Raw genomic sequence first — 19,723 nt, 5'->3', positions numbered from 1 at the left:
TTAATCCTAAAAACTCGAGCTGTTATAAATACGCAACTAATTCACTTAAAGTATACAGATACAGTGTCTACGGGTCTCGATTGTAACTCGGCCCAACCAAGCTTACGCCATTTCGAATATGACTCAGCCCACCCAGCCTCACGCCACTTCGAATATGACTCAGCCCAATATAGCCTCTCGCCATAAGGCAGAATGCTGATCCATTTAAACTAATAATCTCCCCTCCAGCACCTGGAGACTCTGACGCTGATACTACTTATCGAATCGGTAACGTTAACCATTAATCCCAAAAGTTTGAACAGGTAGAAATAGGCAATCAATTCACTTAAATCATACAAATACAGCGCACACGGATCTCGATTATGACTCGACCCAATCAGTCTCACGCTATTTCGAACACGACTCATTCCACCCAGTCTTAAGCCATTTCGAATATGACTCGGCCCAACATGACCTTCTGCTACAGGGCATGATGCTGACCCATCTAAGCCAACACAGAAATGCTCGCATGTACTTTTAGGCTTTTCGAGACACTGAGGAATAAGGGAAGTAAAAGTAATAAGTTCGTGTCGAACTGCATTGGCGGGCTTGGGTCTCTATACAGCTTGGTCCTAGTTGTTGGATCAGATTGAATTCCGACGCTGATTTAATGGAAAGGGAACGTAGGCCGGTACATTAATGGGCTTAGGCCGAACCACCATGTATGTGATAGGGTTAGAGCTTTACTGTGGCGAATGAACAAATTTGCTGCTGAGGCAGTGTTGGGTCGGTTCGGGGTGGGACTTGACATTGGGCTGCACCCTGTCGACACGCGCGAGTTGGAAAAGCTTATTAGACAGTTGGTCACTGTCAGTCCACGGATAGCGATCCCCGCTGGCAATTAACGAAGTCGACGACGAGGTGCACTCGGTGCGGCGCACATCGTGGACGCTGCTGTTTCTCTCGTGGCAATCGGCAATTGGTTGCCCGTGGCCCTCTGCTACATCTAACACCAGTCGCTGCGCAAACAAAGAGTCCGCTCTCGAGTCTATTGCGTTGGAATGAAATGCGTCTCTCCTCCGTCTCTCATCCTTAATGACTTTTATTTTGCCTTTTTTTTTAATAAATTCGCTTCTTGGTCATTGTTGCTAAAGTAATACCTTATGAATAAAAAAAAAAATATTACCCGCCCACAAAAATACACAGAAATAATTTATTAAGAAAAAAATTTTGCCGCGATAAAGACGACCACAGGTAAAAACGCAGAAACAGAAGAACTCATCCTGATTGATTCTCTCTCTCTCTCTCTCTCTCTTCTTTTTTTTTTCTCTTTTTTGGTGGGTGTTCCCTCTACTCTCTACTCAACTCTACTCTACTCTGTACTTTCTCTGTTGCTAATTGGCCCCGAAAATCGAGCTTCACGAAAGGAGGAGGCGAGGAAAGGGTTGGTAGGTGGCTCTCCCTCGTCCGCTGCAGCAATCTTCAATTTCTCCCCGTTTCTCTCTTTCTCTATTTTTCTCTGTCCTGAAAAGTTTTGAGAGGGCTTCGGCAATTAGATTCCCCAACAAGTCGAGCGGAGCGGAGGAGACTCCTACTCCTACTTGTTAGGGCACACGGCACTCATCTCGCGGACGCCCCCTCTTCTTCATCTTCTTCGCTTCCCCCCCCTCTTCTTCATCTTCTTCGCTTCCTCTTCCTCTTCCTCCTCTAAACCCCTCTCTCTCTCTCTCTCTCTCTCTCTCTCTCTCTCTCCTTTTGATTCCCATCCCAGGTGGGGTTCGTGCATTAACGATCCTTCCCGAACTCTCCTGTTGCGGGCTCCTCGGCGGAGGCGGCGGTGGATAAGTGGGGAGGCGGCTCGATGCTCTTCTGTAGGCCCTTCTCTGCTTGGATCCGACATCTTCTCGCATGCATGGGGTAAGTCTACGTCCCATCCGAGTCCTCCTCCACCTCCTCCACCACCACCACCCCAGCACCAGCACCAGCACACCACCACCACCACCTCCTCCTCCTCCTCCTCCTCCTCTACGGTCTTATTTGTTTAATTTATTTTTTGCTTCGATTGTACGCTGAGCATTTATCCTTCTCTCCTGGTTGCTTATTTACAAAGTAATTAAAACCCCCTCTGCCTCCGCAAGAATGGCATAAGTTCCTCCCTCGTAGAATTTAGCATATGCCAATCGGTTGATTTCAGTAGGCTAGGGCATTTTCTATTTTCACGGATGGAGAGAAAATGGTCCCCGATCAAATCAGTTCGCTCGTTCATGGGGTTAGTTTCGATCTGTCTGAAATCTGTGAAGCAAATGCTCGCAGCAAATGTCAGGGCAAGATGGAGGTCCTTTCTCAGTGTAAGATGGGCTGCTTTGGCCCTTATAATCTATTATGTGGTTCATTTGATAAACCTTGGACGACAAAGGAGTTCGTAAATCACTTGAAAATTACTCGTCAATAGCACCTTACGCTCGCACTTTGCATGCTGCACCAAGTTCAAATATATGCAATTCAATCTAACTGCATAATTTCTTAAGTGTGCGTGATAGGTAGACGCCTTTTAAGATATTTATTGACCAACTGATATGTTAAGGACAATGTTGTTCTGCTGTTGGTTGTCCGTGGACAATTGTAATCCTGCATGAGTGATCCGATGTTGGTCGGCCATGTTTGATACCTTTTGGCAAGGGCTGGCCATGGCATCTCGACCTGAACTTGCCTGATCATCCTAGACTGCATTTTCTAGTGGAACTCAATGCAGCTTGTAATGAGCGTGGGTGAAGTCCTTTACTGGGCATGCATATTCCTGTAACGTAAAACTTTTTTTAAAAAAATTCTTAAAATCATTGGAAACGAGATTGTAGTGCAAGGCAGGAAATGGTTAGATTCCCTCTTTTACCAAAGTTTGAGGTGGAAAATGCCTTCTAATATGCCCTTTTTTTTCGTCTTCCCTCTTTCTGCGCGTTTGTTCACCAAATCCTGCTGGTTCTTATTGTTTGCATGGGCAATCCTGGTTCGAAACAGAGCAGAGGTTGTCTTGGATGCTGTTCAAAGCCTACTCCAGTAATTGCAGTTGATGAACCTTCAAAGGGCCTAAGAATCCAAGGTCAAACTGTAAAAAAGGCCAGTGTTTCTGAGGATTTTTGGAGTACAAGCACGTATGAGATGGAGAACAGTGCAGTTCAATCTCAAAGGAGCATCTCTTCGATCAGCATATCAGCTCAAATAGCTGATCATCATGGAGCTGGAAGCAGCAGTAACCCTCCTGAATATGTGAATCATGGTAACAGCATTTAAGCCATTATCTTAGCTTTTTCCATGTTCGTTTAGTAGTGGTTCCTTCTCCTTATCTTTCTCTGTGCTTTCTCATACTTCCTGTAAGGTTCCCTGCGTCTGCTTGTTTGATGAAATTGCATATGAAGAATAAAGGAGGGTTAGTTGCATTATCTTGTGATTGGAAACAAGAAGTTAGTTGCATTATCTTGTGATTAGAAACAAGAAGAATAGCACTATAAACTATCAAACTCTTGGTCTACTTGATATTTGTGCTTAGAGAATGTATCATGTGAACCTTCCAGAATTGGGTTCTCATCCATAGGAGAAAGCTACACATTTTACATAGTATGGAGCTTTGTTGTATACGTATGGTAGCATGTAGAGAGATGTAAACTCATTGGTTGCATATGGTCATGTGGTTCATGGCCTTTCAGCTTTCATGTCCACGGGCAGGCTGATTAGTGCAGATAATATATTCTGCCCTCAAGACATTAGGGGTTGGTTCATGGTTATGCATGGAATGTAGACGACAAACTTGTAAAACCGCCTGGACATTGAATCATATTTCGTATGCATATTTTTAACTTTTTCGTTAATCTTGACATTGGTAGCAGGAAAATTTCTTTCCTGTTTAGTTTGTTTATGACCCCAATAAGCCTTCACTAATTCACGTTCTGAGCTATACTCTTAAGAGTTTCCCAAATCAGTACTGTTTTCTCATCACATTTCTATTTTATTTTGTTAAGCATCCTTGTTTTCAATGTTTAAATTATTTTTGAATGCACCTAACATGGATTAAACATATTATTGGCTACCTTGACTGCATTATGCAGCTGAGTTTCACAATGTTGCTAGATGGATTAATGGCTAGATATAAAATGATCCTAAATAACTTAAGCGCCTATACTTTAACCTGAGTTGAGTTCTCTATCTTATCATGATCAGTAACTTTTTTCTCAGACTTAGTGATAGGTATTTACTTGAATTCCCCCTGATATCTTTATCTTGTAATGAGCAGTAAATATCTATTACATATTGATAGTATTCAATCGAGTGTCAAAAGGGTCGCACAGAAATTAAGCTATTGAATCTGTTAAGCTTGTGAATCATGACATTATATGAGCACTTCTCTAGCAGCATGAGAACTTTGCTTATTTTTGACCAATCTCTTCAGTGATTTCTCCATATCTACTGAAGTTTTTTTAAAACCCTTTTTTTGTTTTTGAAATGTAAACTGAACAAAATGTTGTGGTTTCATTTCATAATCCTATTGAGATTGTTAGGAAGGTGCTGGTCAATTATAAGCAAGATAGGAAGTTTGCCATAGCTGCCTTGTCTTGACCATTTGTGCTTTTAAGTATTAGGCCTTATTCTTTGGAATCAGACTAGACAGCAGTGGCTTGGAAACAAAAGGTCTGATGCCCGGTTGCAACAAGTTCGAGAACCAAAGTTAAGGTATGTTGTTTTGTATTCATGCCGGAGTACATTGATGGTCTGAGACATCTACCTGTATGAAGAAAGTGGAACTGTGATTACTTTTTTAGCAGTGATGGTCCATTTACATTTGTTGCGAAGCTCATGTATGCTTGTTTGTCTGGTTGTTGTATCTGCGTAGCACTGCGTAGCTGTGCTTTTAGGTTTGCACTTCATATGAGAGAGATGTTACATCTCAAGCAATTAGAGTTGTGAATGCTTGATTGACCACTTGGCCAGCTGAGTCTATCTGCTAGTATGATTTCTTTCTTTTTTTTCCAAGGACAGGTTGTTGCCGTAGATTTTTAAATTAATGCATGAGAAGCTTTAGCACCTCTTTCATTTGCTTTTCTTAACATCTTTCTGGTTAATCCAGAAACAGAATAATCAAGTTGGTACTTGTGCTTTTGGAGATTGGAAGCTCCTTTCAGTTTTTCGGTTAAGGTGAAAACTGTAAAATTTTGTTTGTTCCAGAATCCAGAACACACATTTAGCAATTATAGGAAGAAATAATCTGTTGAGTATGTTCAGCAAGTGCAAAAATGAGGTGCTCATTGGTTTTATTACGGTTTTCTTTAAATATAGTCAATATTAAAGCTTTGGATAATTACCCTGTTGTAAGTGTTAAACACTACGGTGCTGTAACGATGAAATCCGCTATTAATAGACATGGAGTTTGAACCAAAACCAAATATTATGTCAAAATAGATGTATACCATTAGCTGTTCAAAGATTTTTTAAGTTTGTTACTTTAGTCTATTAGGCTAGTAAAGGTGGTTTCTTTAAACTTCGCAGTTAAAGTTCTAACTGAGAAATGCAGAGGCAAAATATCTTAAGAAATAGAGAGAAGAAACAGAGAGAAGGCTACCGGACAATGCCCTTTTATCTTTTCTAACTGATCTGGCAGCTTTCCTGCTGTGTTCTTGCAATACAGGTGCTATCACGTTGTCATTATAGTAATTTCCTCACTAGTCCTTGATCTATCATTCCTCTGAAAGATGTCCCTTTTTATTTGAATGAGCTGACCCTGCCATGGTTCATTATATTGGTTTTTGACATGTCTAAACATGTTGGCCTAGCTTGAACTTCTGTTTGCTATTACAATAAACTATTATGATCTCTACTCATCAAATTTTAGTTGCTTAGCACTTTTTTTTGACACTTGGTCGCAGCTGGAATGCGACGTATGAGAGTCTGCTGGGGACCAACAAGCCATTTCCGCTGTCCATTCCTCTATCTGTACGTCTTCATGCATCGCCTTGCTCAAATTGTATGTATCGACATGTTTTTTATGTGTTCAGCATTTATTCATACTTGGATTTTGTGGCGGCAGGAGATGGTAGATTTTCTCGTGGACATCTGGGAGCAGGAGGGGTTGTATGATTAGAAGAAAGAGAAAATAGATTGCTTTAAGCTAAATGAACTGCCAAGGAGGATGGGGATCTTCCAGGAGTCTTAGATATTTGATTATCCTAGAGAAGGGCAATCCTTCTGGAAGCAAATGTAATATACCTTTGCACTCTCTGTGGTTTTTATATACATACTGCAGTTAGCCATAATAAATCTTCACGTTGTTTCGGCTTGTGAAATGTGATTGCATGTGGTGTGGGCTCAGATGTTTGCAATATGATATATATTGCTTTTGATTTGCTGTGGGCAAGCAAGTTTGTGAGTTCGTCGTCTTCTTCTTTTTTCTTTTACTGCTTTGCATGGCTGGATACGGCGCATGTCGGGTACTTTTGATTTGTTTCAAGGTTCTTATATATTGTGGACTTCGCCTTGTTTAGCGTCACATCAGTGTAGGGGCAATTCAACCCGTAAACCTTTTATGTTATCGACGTTAATATTTTTGGGAGTAGCATGTGCTTAAAGCTGCATGTGGTATAGTGATTTTCCTGATAGCTTTTCCTGGAAGAATTTAACGAGCTGATCTTCAACCGATCGGGCAGGTTTCACGGTTTATGGATGAGCATCAATATATTGTGTATCCCATGATATTGTTGCATGCCAAGTCATCTTATTATGGAAGCTGCGCCGCCTCTACACTGGATATCCTCCGAAAATCCTCCGTACACCTCAAAAGTAGAAATAAATTTTATTTACACTTTTAGTCTAAAGTTTATTAATATTTTAGTAAAATATAAAAAGTAATATGACAAATATAGTATTAATTATTTTTGAATGTAAAAATTATAATATTTACCTTCTATATTTTAGAGTATATCAGTATAGTAATTAGCATTACTTCATATTCTCCTCTAGTCAGATTTATTTATTTATTTATTTATTTTTTTTTGATTAAACAGAAATTTACTCTATTTTTGAAGTACAGAGGAACAAAGAGGCCCTTCATATTCTCCTCTAGTACAGATTTATAGATACGTGCTAGAGTGCTTTGTAATTGTTAGATTTTTGCCTTAACACATAATAATATATAGTAAATTCCTTTCGTCACTGGAGGGCCTAGCATGTCAACTACAATGCGATGTGGGGGCTGAGACGTCTGACGTGGCATCAGATGGCAGCTCTCCAGAACACTCTACTCGGTGCTCCTTCAGGTTCCATTAATTTTTCGCCTTTCGTGCTATTTAGAAGGCGCTGGGATGTTCTTCCTAATTTCTAGACGTCTCTCTTCTTGGCTTCTCCTCGATCGCTAGCTAAGACTAGAAGGGCGCGTCTTGTTTCTCTCGTGCCTGTCTTATTTATTATTTCGTGCCTCAGCCGCACATTAGTCGAGCCCCGGCCGTCAATGTGACAGATAGATAGATAGATAGATAGATCGATCGAGCGGCGGCCAAGCGAAGGCGAGAACTACTAATGGGTTTAGCTCGTCTATGCCTGAGGAATGGTGCCCTACTGCGTGGGCACCTCTGGCCGGCTTACTTGAACGCGTTCGCTGCGGTGGGAGGAGGAGCAACGATGGGTCCTCTAGATCTGCGACCACGATCATCAGCAGCAGCAGCAGCAGGAGGAAATGGAGGATTCTTGGAATTGCTCCTCCTCTTCTTTCTCTTCGGGAGCTGCCACACAGGCTGATGACGCTGCTAGTAAAGTCCCAGCAGCAGCAGAGAAACGGGAGGTGGCTACTTCTTCAAGGCGGGGCAGGCGGGGCCGATTGTGGAGGAGCCCCTGGGACTTGGTTCCCTTCCGCCTCAACACTGACGGTATGCCGTGTGCCATCCATATATATATATATATACACACACGCACCACATACCGCTCCTCTCGATCGGTTAACTCTTTTTAAACATGTATATATGTATATATATGTGTGTGTGTGTGTGTGCAGGGCTCGGGAATGCGCTGATGCGGGTGTCGGAGAATCTGAACAGGGTGCTGGAGAACTGGATGCCGTCTCGCCTGCTGGGCCGCATGAAGGAAGACGACAGCTGCTACAAGCTGCGGTTCGAGGTGCCGGGGCTGAGCAAGGACGACATACGGATCACGGTGGAGGACGGGATGCTGGTGGTGACGGGCGAACGCAAGGAGGAAGAAGCCCTCGATGAGGACGAAGACCAAGGCGGCTGGTACTCGCAGAGATACGGATTCTACAACACCAGCCTTTTGCTGCCCGACGATGCCGAGGTGGCGCACATCAAAGCCGAGGTCAAGAATGGGGTCCTCTACGTTACCATTCCCAGGTCTGCAGAGAGGAGGCGGAATGTTACGGAGGTGAAAATCCAATAGCTGCCTAGCCGTATAGCGAGCGGTCAGACCGTGCGTTGTTTAGTTAAATTGTGTGCTTGCTTGTTTGGCATGTATGCTTCTATATATATATATAATGTACTTCTCCCTTTTTATTTTCTTGTTTTACTTCCGGCGCCAGCTAAATAATAGAAGTGATGCATCATCGATCGCGTTTCTCCAATCACTTACCCCGCGCTTTTCACCTAGTCATTTGGGCTGGGTTTGTACTTGAAATATGTAGTCTGTAATTCTACCTGAGAAAATACAAAAAAAGAAAAAAAAAAAACCTACGTCCTACTCTGATTTTCTGTTAATTGTGTGTTTGATTTCTTGTAAAATTATTTTCTTTTTTTTTTCTTGGAAAGTAACATTTTAATATTTATTTGACCGTAAAAGAATTTCTTCTGAAAAAAAAAAAACAAGTGGAAAGGAAAATCGTAGTTTTTGTATTTCACTCTATTCAAGCAGAAAAAGAAAAACACGGCTTTGTGCGCCATGTAGGGGGGAGATACAGCACGCGATCCATGAGAACTGCTCTACCTCAGGGACCGTACGCTCCCTCCCGCTTTTATATATATATATATATATATATATATAGAGAGAGAGAGAGAGAGAGAGAGAGAGAGAGAGAGAGAGCAGAGTTATTGTATTATTAGAAGTACGGTAATTCTTATATTTTTAATTTTTTAATTATTCATCAATTTTAATAGTAGTTAGAATAAAAGAAAGAAGAAAAATTAAGAAAAAATTAGATATCTTAATTTTTTGTTTTTTTTGAATTTCTTTTTAATGTCTCTTCTTCCTCAAATCCTAACTATCCATCAAATTTGATGGATAGTTAGGAAGTTAGGAGCAGAAGAGTCATTGCACTCCTAATAGCACAATAGCCATTTATATATATATATATATAGAGAGAGAGAGAGCCCATATATATATATAGAGAGAGAGAGAGAGAGAGCGCGCGTGCTAGGCTAATATGCTATTAATAGCACGAAATACTTGGTGCTATTTTTTTTTTTAGAAAAAGGTAGCACGCTACCCACTTCATTCATTAGAAATATGAACTAGGCTACAAGGGTGAGGCAGCTAAGGCCTCTAGGGGGCGGGAAAAAAAAAAAATCATAGATTAAACGACCCGCCTTGCTGGGATAAGGAGGTCCAAATCCTTCAACAGCTGCTTAACTTTGCGAGTTATGTTCAAAGGGTTCAGTTGAACACCTCTAAAACTCGTTATGTTCAAAGGCTAATATACTATTAATAGTATATTAGCCTAGTTCTATATATATATATAGTGAGCTGGTATGCTTCTGGAAGTACGGAGCTTTTCATACTTCTAAGTCGTTATCAATGTTGGGACTTTTGAATTGACGATCGGCTTCGTTAGATTTGATATAGAGTATTTGAAGTACCTTTTTTTTTTAGAGATAGATAGCACGCTACCCGCTTCGTTTATTTCATTTCTAAATAAACTTAGCTGAAAATGTGAATCAACTAGGATTCGAACTTGGGTTTCGGGTACCAACCACCAAACCCTTTGCCACTTGCTCTAGGGACGGTCGGTAGTATTTGAAGTACTTAGAAATAAATTTTGTAATCTTTCAATATCATTTGCCTAGTGATCGAAAGGGCTCAAAATCAATAATTTTAATAACCGTGGTGAGCCGTTTGAAAGTTTAACGGTATCGAAATATCCAAATCACGTGAAATTTTGATAGAAAATTCTTTATAGTATATAAAACAAGATCAATATTTCTGATCTAAAATTTTGATGTCATATCATCATATTTTGTAAGATTTTTATTTTCAGCCGTTGATTTTGAGCCACTTCGATCACTAGGCAAATGACATCGAAAAAACACAATTTATTTTCTAAATACTTAAAATACTCTGAATCAAGTCTAACGAAGCTGATCGTCGATTCGAAAGTCCAACATCAAAAACGACTTGGAAACACAGAGCGTTCCGTGCTTTCAGAAGCATATCAGACGCACTATATATATATATATATATATATATATATATATATATATATATATATATATATATATATATATATATATATATATATATATATATATATGTTATAAAAATAATATTTTTATTTTTAATATAAGTATACTATTATAATATTAAATATATACTATTAATACATTATATTATATACTTAATTATTATATAATATTTTTTATTTATAAATATAAATATAATATTAATATATATATAGTATGATAATTATTAGGTATTAATAATTCATGATATATAGAATAAGCAAAAATATATATAATAGTTTTCTATTTAACTTTTCTTTTCTTTTTTTTTCTTTCAACTAAACAACCATAATAATTTTTTTTTTATTTTTATAAATCAACACTAGAAGATGTAAAATTTATTTTTCTTCAATTTTTTTTTTCTATCGTTTTTTTTTTACAGTTCTATGTGGAACCAAACACCCGATAAATAGAAGGGACCTCATGTGGTAATAATCACCATCAGACTCCCACAGACATGATAGAAAATGGTCCAGCTTAGAAACTTCAAGATCTGTGGGCCCAGCGAAACCAACTACGGTGGGGAACTTGTCTCAGAGCATATTGGGTTGGACTTGGACCTACGTACAAGGGCCTGTTGGTTAGATTCTGAAAAAGTAATTTGTGTGGTTTGTGATATGTTGAGAATTGATTTTAGTTAAGAAGTTTGGTTATAATTAAAACNTAAAATAATTTAAAATTAAAATTAAAATTAAAATTTAAAATTTAAAATTTGCACAAAAATGTAATATTTGATATTTAATTTAAAATATAAATTTGAAAATTAAAAAAATTTAAATTTAAATTTTAAATATTCAAATTTAAAATCTAAATTTAAATTTAAATCTAAAAACTTTAATTTGAATATTTAAATTAAAATTTAAAATTTAAAATTTAAAAATCAAAATTTGTATTTAAAAATTTAAAAATTTTAATTTACAAATTAAAATTTCTAATTTTGAAATTTTAAATTTTAAATTTTAGAATTTCGAACAGTCTCAGGCCCAGTAAAGAATTGGGCTATCCATCCAGGCCCAGCAGCTAAGCCTTACCTCCTGGCTCACGACTATCACCCCAGCCCTCAGATGCAGGGAAATGCTTTGAACAGCCAAAACGATCTCTTTATTGGGAAATAATTTTCGTTGTAACATGTACGATGCAGAGGACTAACCAACTCACCAACTCAAGTGTCATTGAAACTATGTAGGTGTTTGGCCTAAATTTTGGGAAAATGATTTTCACGCAAAAGATAATTTTTTTCGTTAACAGAGTTTTTGGTGATTTCTATTTCAAAATCTAATTCTGATATTCTAATTTTAGAAGCCTAAAATCAGAAGCAACTAAAATCTGTTTTTTGAAAACTAATTCTAATTTTGGACTCAAATTTTAAATTTTAATTTTTGATTCAAATTTTAAATTTTTGACTTCATATTTTAAATTTAAAATTTTAAAATTTTTAATTTCAAGATTCTATTTAGATTTTAAATCAGAGAGTAAAAGATTGAGTTTAGAAGGGGGTTGATTAGTTCACATGTTTGGTTCACTTATAAAAGAGGGAGAATGTTAAAAATTTACATGTAAAAAGTCCCATGTTGAATGACTTTACAAGAATGAAAGGGTTAACATATACTAGTGTGCCCAGTTCTAGTTGACTTAACCTGTTAGGTTGAATCTTGAATGAGTTATTATATTTGTCGCATCCTTAATTAACTCCTGCAGGCATAGGCTGGGCCTAAAATTTCCTACCAATTTTTATATTCTTAGGCAAGATGGAAACTTATAATCGTGACCCAAGTCACTTCCTCGTTTGGATCACGACTGCCATATCTCGATACGATTCAAACCTAAATTTCGAATTTAAATCTTATCAAGTTGCAAGACTTACAAAAATCTACATCTTCATTCACAAACAGTTAGAGATAGTTTAGAATAGTGCAACGGAATGTCCAACCACACATACCGACGGTATAAATTATTAATATAGTATGAGAGATTGCAACTAAATGCAGTAATGTGTGTATAATCAACCTGATCTGAGATGCTCGCGAATATATTCTACACTCAATACCTCGACACTCTCTGTACGTACTCTGGTCCCAGACCATCAACTCAACCAATCAATTAGATCAATAGTCTAACGCACAATATCCATATTAGTACCACATACAATACATCTGCATCTCCCATACCAGACACTGACTACACGATCTGAATAACCAACTTACTAACTTAACATTAGTACTATACATGGTACCTCCAATACTATCCTCAAATGCATACATAACACAATAATGCACATGATACCTCCGGTACTACCTGTAACTTCATGTTAGCCACCTTTCATGTATCGCATTTGTCACTTCAAAATAGCTAATCATAACATATCCGCTATGGCGATCCATCAAGTATACATTATTTATCTTAAAACATTTAAAATCATATTCCTAATTTTTAGAATTTACTCCTTATAAAAACAAATTAAAAGTATGTATAAAAAAATCACTAAAACAAAATTACCAAAAATCAAATTTCAAAATTTAAAAAAATAAAACTTTAGTCCTTATTATTTTATTTTATTTTTTGATTACGTCATTTAGTTTAGAAAATATGTTGTTCAAGCGTATTACATATTCAACGCTTTAGAAAGTTTTGGAAAGAAAATCTTAAATTCTGTTGGAGCTTAATTTAATCTCTCGCCATGAATTAATAGCCAAAAAAAATCGCTACCGTGGAAACATCTGATAATTAATTTATAGGCCTTCTAGTTAATTAAAAGCTGATGAAAGCATGCAGGTTTATTTGCGAAATTTTTATACGAACGTGCTATGCCAAATTGAAGAGGTAAAGGCAAAAGAGGAACCCTCAAGGACAAGGTTCACGCCTGCCCTTGTGATTAGTCAACGAACCCCCAAACATCCATCTTGGGATTAAAGGCAAAAGCGGAGTCACCGATCGATAATGCTGCTGCTGCTGCTGCTGCTGCTGCTGCTACATGATCGATGGCCTCTTCGTGCATGCGTACATTTTGGTTTTCTATTGTTTTAACTGCTAGTAAATATATATATATATATATATGCCTAGCTCTAATCAGTGTGTATAATATTATATATGATCAATAAGATGCTCATGCATGCAATGAGATACAAGTGGATGGCATTGGTGGCGAGATACACAGCATATTGTCAGCGCGCACCGCATGCATGCATATATATATATATATATATATATATGCATTCGTCTCTAGCTAGCTAGCTAGCTCATTACTAAATATGCAACTTGACTACTTGAGGAAGGGAGCATCATATATATATATATATATATATACGACCCATGCACCAACCCATTAAGGCGTCCGGGAGAGAGCTGATCAGATGCATGCATGTGTCTCATCAGGGGGTTAAATTAAGAGAGGAGAAATACGGTACATGCATGCATCAGTTGTTTGGGGATGCGGACGTGGAACGCCACAGCTGTCCTCTCTTTTCGTTCTATAATAATGCAAGCACAAGCATGGGAATTAAGCTACCTATAGCTTCTACACATGCAAAGTGCCCAAGTAAAATTAATACTCCTCCGAAGAGAACAAATTAAGAGGAACAATTATTAATATTCATTATTAAATAGATCTAATTATATACTTAGAGAAAGACAATAGGCCGGGGATCGAGATTCGAGCCTAGCTAGCTCTTTTGGTGTTCATTGGTTTTGGCACGTAATTAATGTGCTATATATATATATATTGTCCCCCAGATACGTGCATATACACGGCTAGCTAGCTAGCTATAGCTAGGCCGCTTATGATCAGCTTGGCAATGAAGCTGCAGCTGGCCGGGATATATATATATATATATAAATTAAAGGGGTCGCGCGGAGAGGTTATCTGGTCATCAAAATTAAGAAAGAGCGCTTAATTACTTAACCAAGTGGACATAAGACTAGAGAATTAACGTCCGTCATGCTCGATCCGATCGATCCTGCGGTAGTAACGCGGCCGGGAAGCAAAGCAATTTAACCCTCCTAATTAATCCACGCGCGCGTAGCTGGATCATTGAACCTAGCTAGCTAAGCGAGCTATACAATATGTCCACTACCACCCACTGGAAGGAGAAAAAGAAAATTAAGTCCCCAGTTGAGATGTTTCGGTACGCAATTACTGCTCTTACACATGCACTATGGCAACGTGCAAATCTATGCATGAATATATTCTTGATGATCGATATCCACAATGGGTTTTGTCCTTTTTCTCATCCTCCAAGTCCGCTACGTGGTTCACGATTCACATGCGCCAGTTTTCACTAACTAGGATAAAAAGATTCATTACGTTTTTCGGTCCTTAAACTATGAGGGGCATGACATTTTGGTCTTTAATTTCTAATTTATTATAAACTTTTATTTGAATTTTCTAAATTATTATAATAAAATTTTATATCTCAATTTAATTAGCTAAATATTGATAAACTGTTGATATAGAAATGATATAAAAGGGTTAAAGCTAGTGTTGTGATTGATCATGCAATAATAATAAGAATATTGTATTATATATTTTTATGTCAACAATTTTGTTAATATTTAGCTGACTAAATTAAATGGTGTAACTTGATTGTAATAATTCAAAAAGTTTCAACAAAAATTATAATAAATTAAAATTTAAAGACCAAAATATCATATTCCTCATAATTTGGGGACCAAAAGTGTGAGTTTACTCTCCGGGCGTGTTTGATTCGTCCTTTTTTCATCCTAGAATTGGAATCGAAATGGACAAATTCGATTATCCGTATTTGGTATGCAAAATTTTCATTCCGATTCCGATTCCCGGATGAATGGGAATCCCCCNCCCCAATTACCTTTTTTTCCAATCCGGCTTAATAGGTCGAATTGGAAATTGAATCCGGACGGAATAAATTTATTCAGATTAAATTTAAATTTTTAAACTTGTTTTCAATTAAAATATAAGTTTAAGTTCAAAAATTATATTTATAAATTTTAATTTTAATTTGAACTTAAATTAAAAATTAAAATTCAACCAAGCATTTTGAATCTAATTTATAAATTTAAATTTAAATTTAATTTAAAATATAAAGTTGTATTCAAATTTTATTTAAAATTTAAATTAAATTTATGGATTCAAATTGAAATTGAAATTGAAATTATAATTTTAAGTTTAAATTTGAATAAATCAAATTTTAGTTTTATATTTTGAATTATCCATTAAATTTCAAATTTTAATTTTTTAAAAAAATATATTTAAAATTTTGACATCATTTTAAAACTTTGATGTAAATTTTTAATATTTAATTTTTAATTTGAATTTAAACTAATATATTATAAAGATAAAATTGATATATTAATTTGATTATGTTTCTGATGTTTATTTAAACTAAACATTGATAATGGGAACGATTCGATTCAGATTCAGCTGGCAAGCCAAACAGAATAGGTAATAAATTATTTCGATTCTGTTTCTAACTTATTCTCATTCCGACTCTAATATCAATTCCAACTTCGAACCAAACACACCATCAATAACCACATCAGGAAGGAATACGCGCCGTCAATTAGGCTCGAGAGAGGCAGCGCTAGCTGTTCTTTGAACCCTCACAGCAGAAATATATAAAAGCTTTACATTGAGTATTTGCCGTTGAGAACACAGTTTGTGATTTCGTATCCACGCGATAATTAAAAGCTATATATATATGGACTTCTTTTACGAAATGTCCCTCTCTCTTACGTACCGTTCTCAAAGTAGAAAAATTGTCAAAAAAACTAAATCAACCATATATGCATTTAATTGCTTTCCAATGGTAACATATATACATATAGATGTCTCGTACTCTCACGTGGATCATATATAAAAGGATATACAGAGTTTAATTTGATAGCCTCAAAGCATTTGGCCGGATCATGAATAGGATCATGTCAAATACTTGTTTATGCCACCTGATGGCTGAAATCATTTGCAGCACTGGAAAATGTAAACGTGAACTCTTTTTAATTTGTGATCCTCTTTTTTTTTTTCTTTTTTTTTCTTTTATTTTATTTTGGTGAACTAAACTAATTAAAATGCCTCGGTGCTTTTACGTATCTCCATTGTGAAAAGCAAATCTAAATATAATCATATGCAGTTCAACAGAGCCGGCTATTCAGTTTCATCAATCTCCACCTACAATAAATTTTCACAGATTTTGCACATATCGATCGACTCATTCTTTCACTAGCTAATGTACATTCTTTCACTAGCTAATGTACGTACAGATCGATTGATATGGGCATACCCCTTGTATTTAGAGTCCTGTCTGAGCCAAACTGTACAATATAATATGCACAGTAGTACTGATCTTCTAGAAATTTGAAATCTCTTTAATTAATTGTTTGGTCCTTAGCAAGTTTTGCTTAATGGATTATTAACGTGCGATGATCAGATGTATCTTTTTCTAATGACCTCGTAATTTGTCTTCGTTGATTTTCCTGGCATCTCCCCTTCGAGGAATGAATTAATTAAAGGTGGTATACTTCTACCGTTGGCGTGTTTTAATTAATATTGTAGCGATCTTAATTAAGAAGCTTCAAATTTAATTAATAATTACTTTGCAGTTCTCTCTCGTATACATACGAATGTCTCTTGCAAGACGTACGTATATATGTACATGCAGTAAAGGGATCGACTAACGCAAGCAAGCTTAGCAAGCTCAGGCAGTGAGGAGGGGGCCGGGCGGGGAATTAATTAAGAGGGAAATTACGTGCCCCGCGCGCGCGCCCATCTCGCCGTATAGGGTGCGCGACGAGCTGCAACGTCTGACGTAAGGATGCATGCACTGACTTGTGACGGCTCCCGCCTCCAACCTAAATTCGTTGACCCAATTCTCACGTACCATCTTCAAACCCAACCCACCACACCGGCCCGGCCGCTTCTTAATCGTTCCCAGATACATTGCATGCATGTGCGATATTATCAGATCCACATATATAACATTATCCATCGCTCTCATGTCTCTGTTCTCTCTTTCCCGCTCTCTCACGGCTCCTCTCCTCTTCTCTTTCTTATTTTTCTCTCTTCAAATATGGAGTTATCAAAATTTAATTTTTAAATACTTTAATTTTATAGTGTAGATTAAATCTAACAAAGTAGATCATTAATTAGAAGCTGCATTATTGAAAATAACTTAATTAGTAGCTTGGAAGCCTCCTTCTACTGATAGTGCAGCAATCCCCCTCCCCCCAAATCTCTCTCTCTCTCTCTCTCTCTCTCTCTCTCTCTCTCTCTATATATATATATATATATATATATATAGTTGAGTTGAAATGTTATCAGTAACAAGCAAGCTCTATTATTATTAATTTGTTTTCGATGATGAAATTTTTAAATCGACGATCAGCACGGTTAAACATGATTTATATCACTTGAAATATATAAATCTTTTCGATATCATTGGCCTAATAATAAAAAATTTTTAAAATTTATAATTTTAGTGGTCGATATTAGATGTTTTCTCGTTTAACAATATAAAGATATCCAAATCAATTGAATTTTGGTTATTTTTTTTAAAACTATTTAGAAAAAGGTTTATACTCTTGATCTAGATTACAAAATTTCTATCATTACATCTTAAAGAACATTCATTTTTAACTATTCATTTTTTTGTCCACTTGATTGACAAGAGAACAATATCGAAAATACATAAAATTGAATTTCTAGACGCTTAAAGTGTTATATATCATATTCAACGGTATCAATCGTTGATTTAGAAGCTATATCATCAAAACAAATGAATGGCAACAGAATTCGTTTGCTACTGATCATAGTATTCTAGCTTTTATATATATATATATATATATATATATATATATATATGATATAGAGAGTAGAGAGAAGAGAGAGAGAGAGAGAGAGAGTAGAGAGAAGAGAGTAGATAAAAAAAAAAAAAAAGAGGAGAGAGTTGGGCTCGAATAGGCTAGTCGATCCAGGCGATAAAGATTTTTTTGGGGCTATCAAGTTTTATAGGGGCACTTTGTATCAATATAGCTTTCATCAATTTCTAATCCAATCTGGATTTAAATTATTATAACGCGCATGTGAGACGGCACTCACCCTAGGGGACCACCTCAATCCATATAGAGACTAAATACTATCATAGTCGCTACAATTTCTGCATTCAACAGGTTAAAAACATTGGATAGCAAAAATAAATTTGCTATCATAGTCAATAGATCCCCCCCCCCCGCGGCGCTAGATCTATATATATATATGAGCTAGATTGGTATGAACGTCCTATCCAAGTTGTTATTGCATAATAGGGCGCTTCTCAATCGACAGATGCGGTCTTCGTTAGACTTGATCTACGCATTAAAAGTATTTGATAAATTAATTTTATAATTTTCTAGACATGGCTTCGCAGTGATGACAAAAGGTCTCAAAATTGAGCATTTTAATGTGCTAATTATGATGTGTTTTCGCATTTAACGTACAGAAACAATTCAAATGAGAATAAAATTTTTATACTAATTTTTTTTTCAGCTGATTTAGATTAAGATTCAGTACGCATATAATCTTAAATGCAAGGTCTTTTATGACATCATTTTTCATGAGATTTTTAGACTATCCGTTTGATAGGTAAAAATGTCGTAAAAATTCATGATAATTTAGTTTCACAAATTACTTTCATATAGTATAGTATCAAGTCTAACTGAATTGAATCGTCGATTTAGAAAGCAATATTATTGAAGAACCACACCTTGTAGCACAGCGGGTTCTGTGCATAAGCGATAGTATACTCCAGCCTATATATACTATATATATATATGATATATTATATATATATGATATATATATATTAACTAGCTGGAATATGCATCAAGTGGCACCCAATTATTTGTCGCTATTAGTTGTTTACCCTTGATTGAGAATGTGCGGTCAGGATGTATGTGGACATTCAAGGTTGAGCTGGGATGGTTGGTAAATAGTGATAACTACGGATAAAATAATCCAAAGTTAAATTAATGGTAGAAAATTCGATAAGCACCAAAGCCGCACCTTAGTGCTATTGAATAGTATTCCAGGCCGAATATAATATATATATATAGATAGCTAATTTTGTTAGTTGAAGTTGTTTGAGGCAGTCCGTATGGCTTCATGGACAGGGGGCAGCGGAGCGTTCTGTACTTCGCAAGTTGTTTTTCGATGTCGATTCAGAATCGACGATGCAGTTCCGTTATATTGTCTGATTATTGAAGTCAATCTAAAAATAAATTTTTGGGCGATTTTTCGATAGGTTTTGCCCTAGTGATGCGAAGTG

At 36.5% G+C, this 19,723-nt stretch overlaps 2 protein-coding genes across 7 annotated transcripts; both read left to right on the top strand.

Annotated features, from left to right (window-relative positions):
* LOC109710457 lies at positions 1,055-6,383 on the top strand. 6 transcript variants are annotated; one of them, XM_020233027.1, is made up of 6 exons: positions 1,061-1,427; positions 1,751-1,896; positions 3,000-3,253; positions 4,605-4,701; positions 5,892-5,958; positions 6,053-6,383. In XM_020233027.1, exons 2-6 carry the CDS (start codon positions 1,841-1,843, stop codon positions 6,104-6,106), a joined length of 528 nt encoding a protein of 175 aa, XP_020088616.1. In that variant the 5' UTR covers positions 1,061-1,427; positions 1,751-1,840; the 3' UTR covers positions 6,107-6,383. The 6 variants fall into 6 exon arrangements, with proteins under 6 accessions (XP_020088619.1, XP_020088615.1, XP_020088616.1 ...); XM_020233030.1 differs by having other exon boundaries at positions 1,055-1,896; positions 2,995-3,253; XM_020233026.1 differs by having other exon boundaries at positions 1,060-1,896.
* LOC109710042 (26.5 kDa heat shock protein, mitochondrial) lies at positions 7,267-8,720 on the top strand. The gene is made up of 2 exons (XM_020232460.1): positions 7,267-7,883; positions 8,009-8,720. Exons 1-2 carry the CDS (start codon positions 7,694-7,696, stop codon positions 8,404-8,406), a joined length of 588 nt encoding a protein of 195 aa, XP_020088049.1. The 5' UTR covers positions 7,267-7,693; the 3' UTR covers positions 8,407-8,720.

Source organism: Ananas comosus, linkage group 5 (assembly GCF_001540865.1).
Source record: "Ananas comosus cultivar F153 linkage group 5, ASM154086v1, whole genome shotgun sequence".
In the NCBI taxonomy this organism is placed as follows: domain Eukaryota; kingdom Viridiplantae; phylum Streptophyta; class Magnoliopsida; order Poales; family Bromeliaceae; genus Ananas; species Ananas comosus.
The sequence above is the reverse complement of the archived record's forward strand: the minus strand, read 5'-3'. Positions and strand labels throughout refer to the sequence as shown.

Excerpts from the sequence above, each read along its gene's own strand:
- LOC109710457 (XM_020233024.1), top strand. The coding sequence starts at position 2,202 with ATGGAGAGAAAATGGTCCCCGATCAAATCAGTTCGCTCGTTCATGGGG. Across the intron at positions 3,254-4,604 it reads TCCTGAATATGTGAATCATG|TATTAGGCCTTATTCTTTGG; the intron begins GTAACAGCATTT and ends TGTGCTTTTAAG. Across the intron at positions 5,959-6,052 it reads CGCTGTCCATTCCTCTATCT|GAGATGGTAGATTTTCTCGT; the intron begins GTACGTCTTCAT and ends TTGTGGCGGCAG.
- LOC109710042 (XM_020232460.1), top strand. The coding sequence starts at position 7,694 with ATGGAGGATTCTTGGAATTGCTCCTCCTCTTCTTTCTCTTCGGGAGCT. Across the intron at positions 7,884-8,008 it reads CTTCCGCCTCAACACTGACG|GGCTCGGGAATGCGCTGATG; the intron begins GTATGCCGTGTG and ends GTGTGTGTGCAG.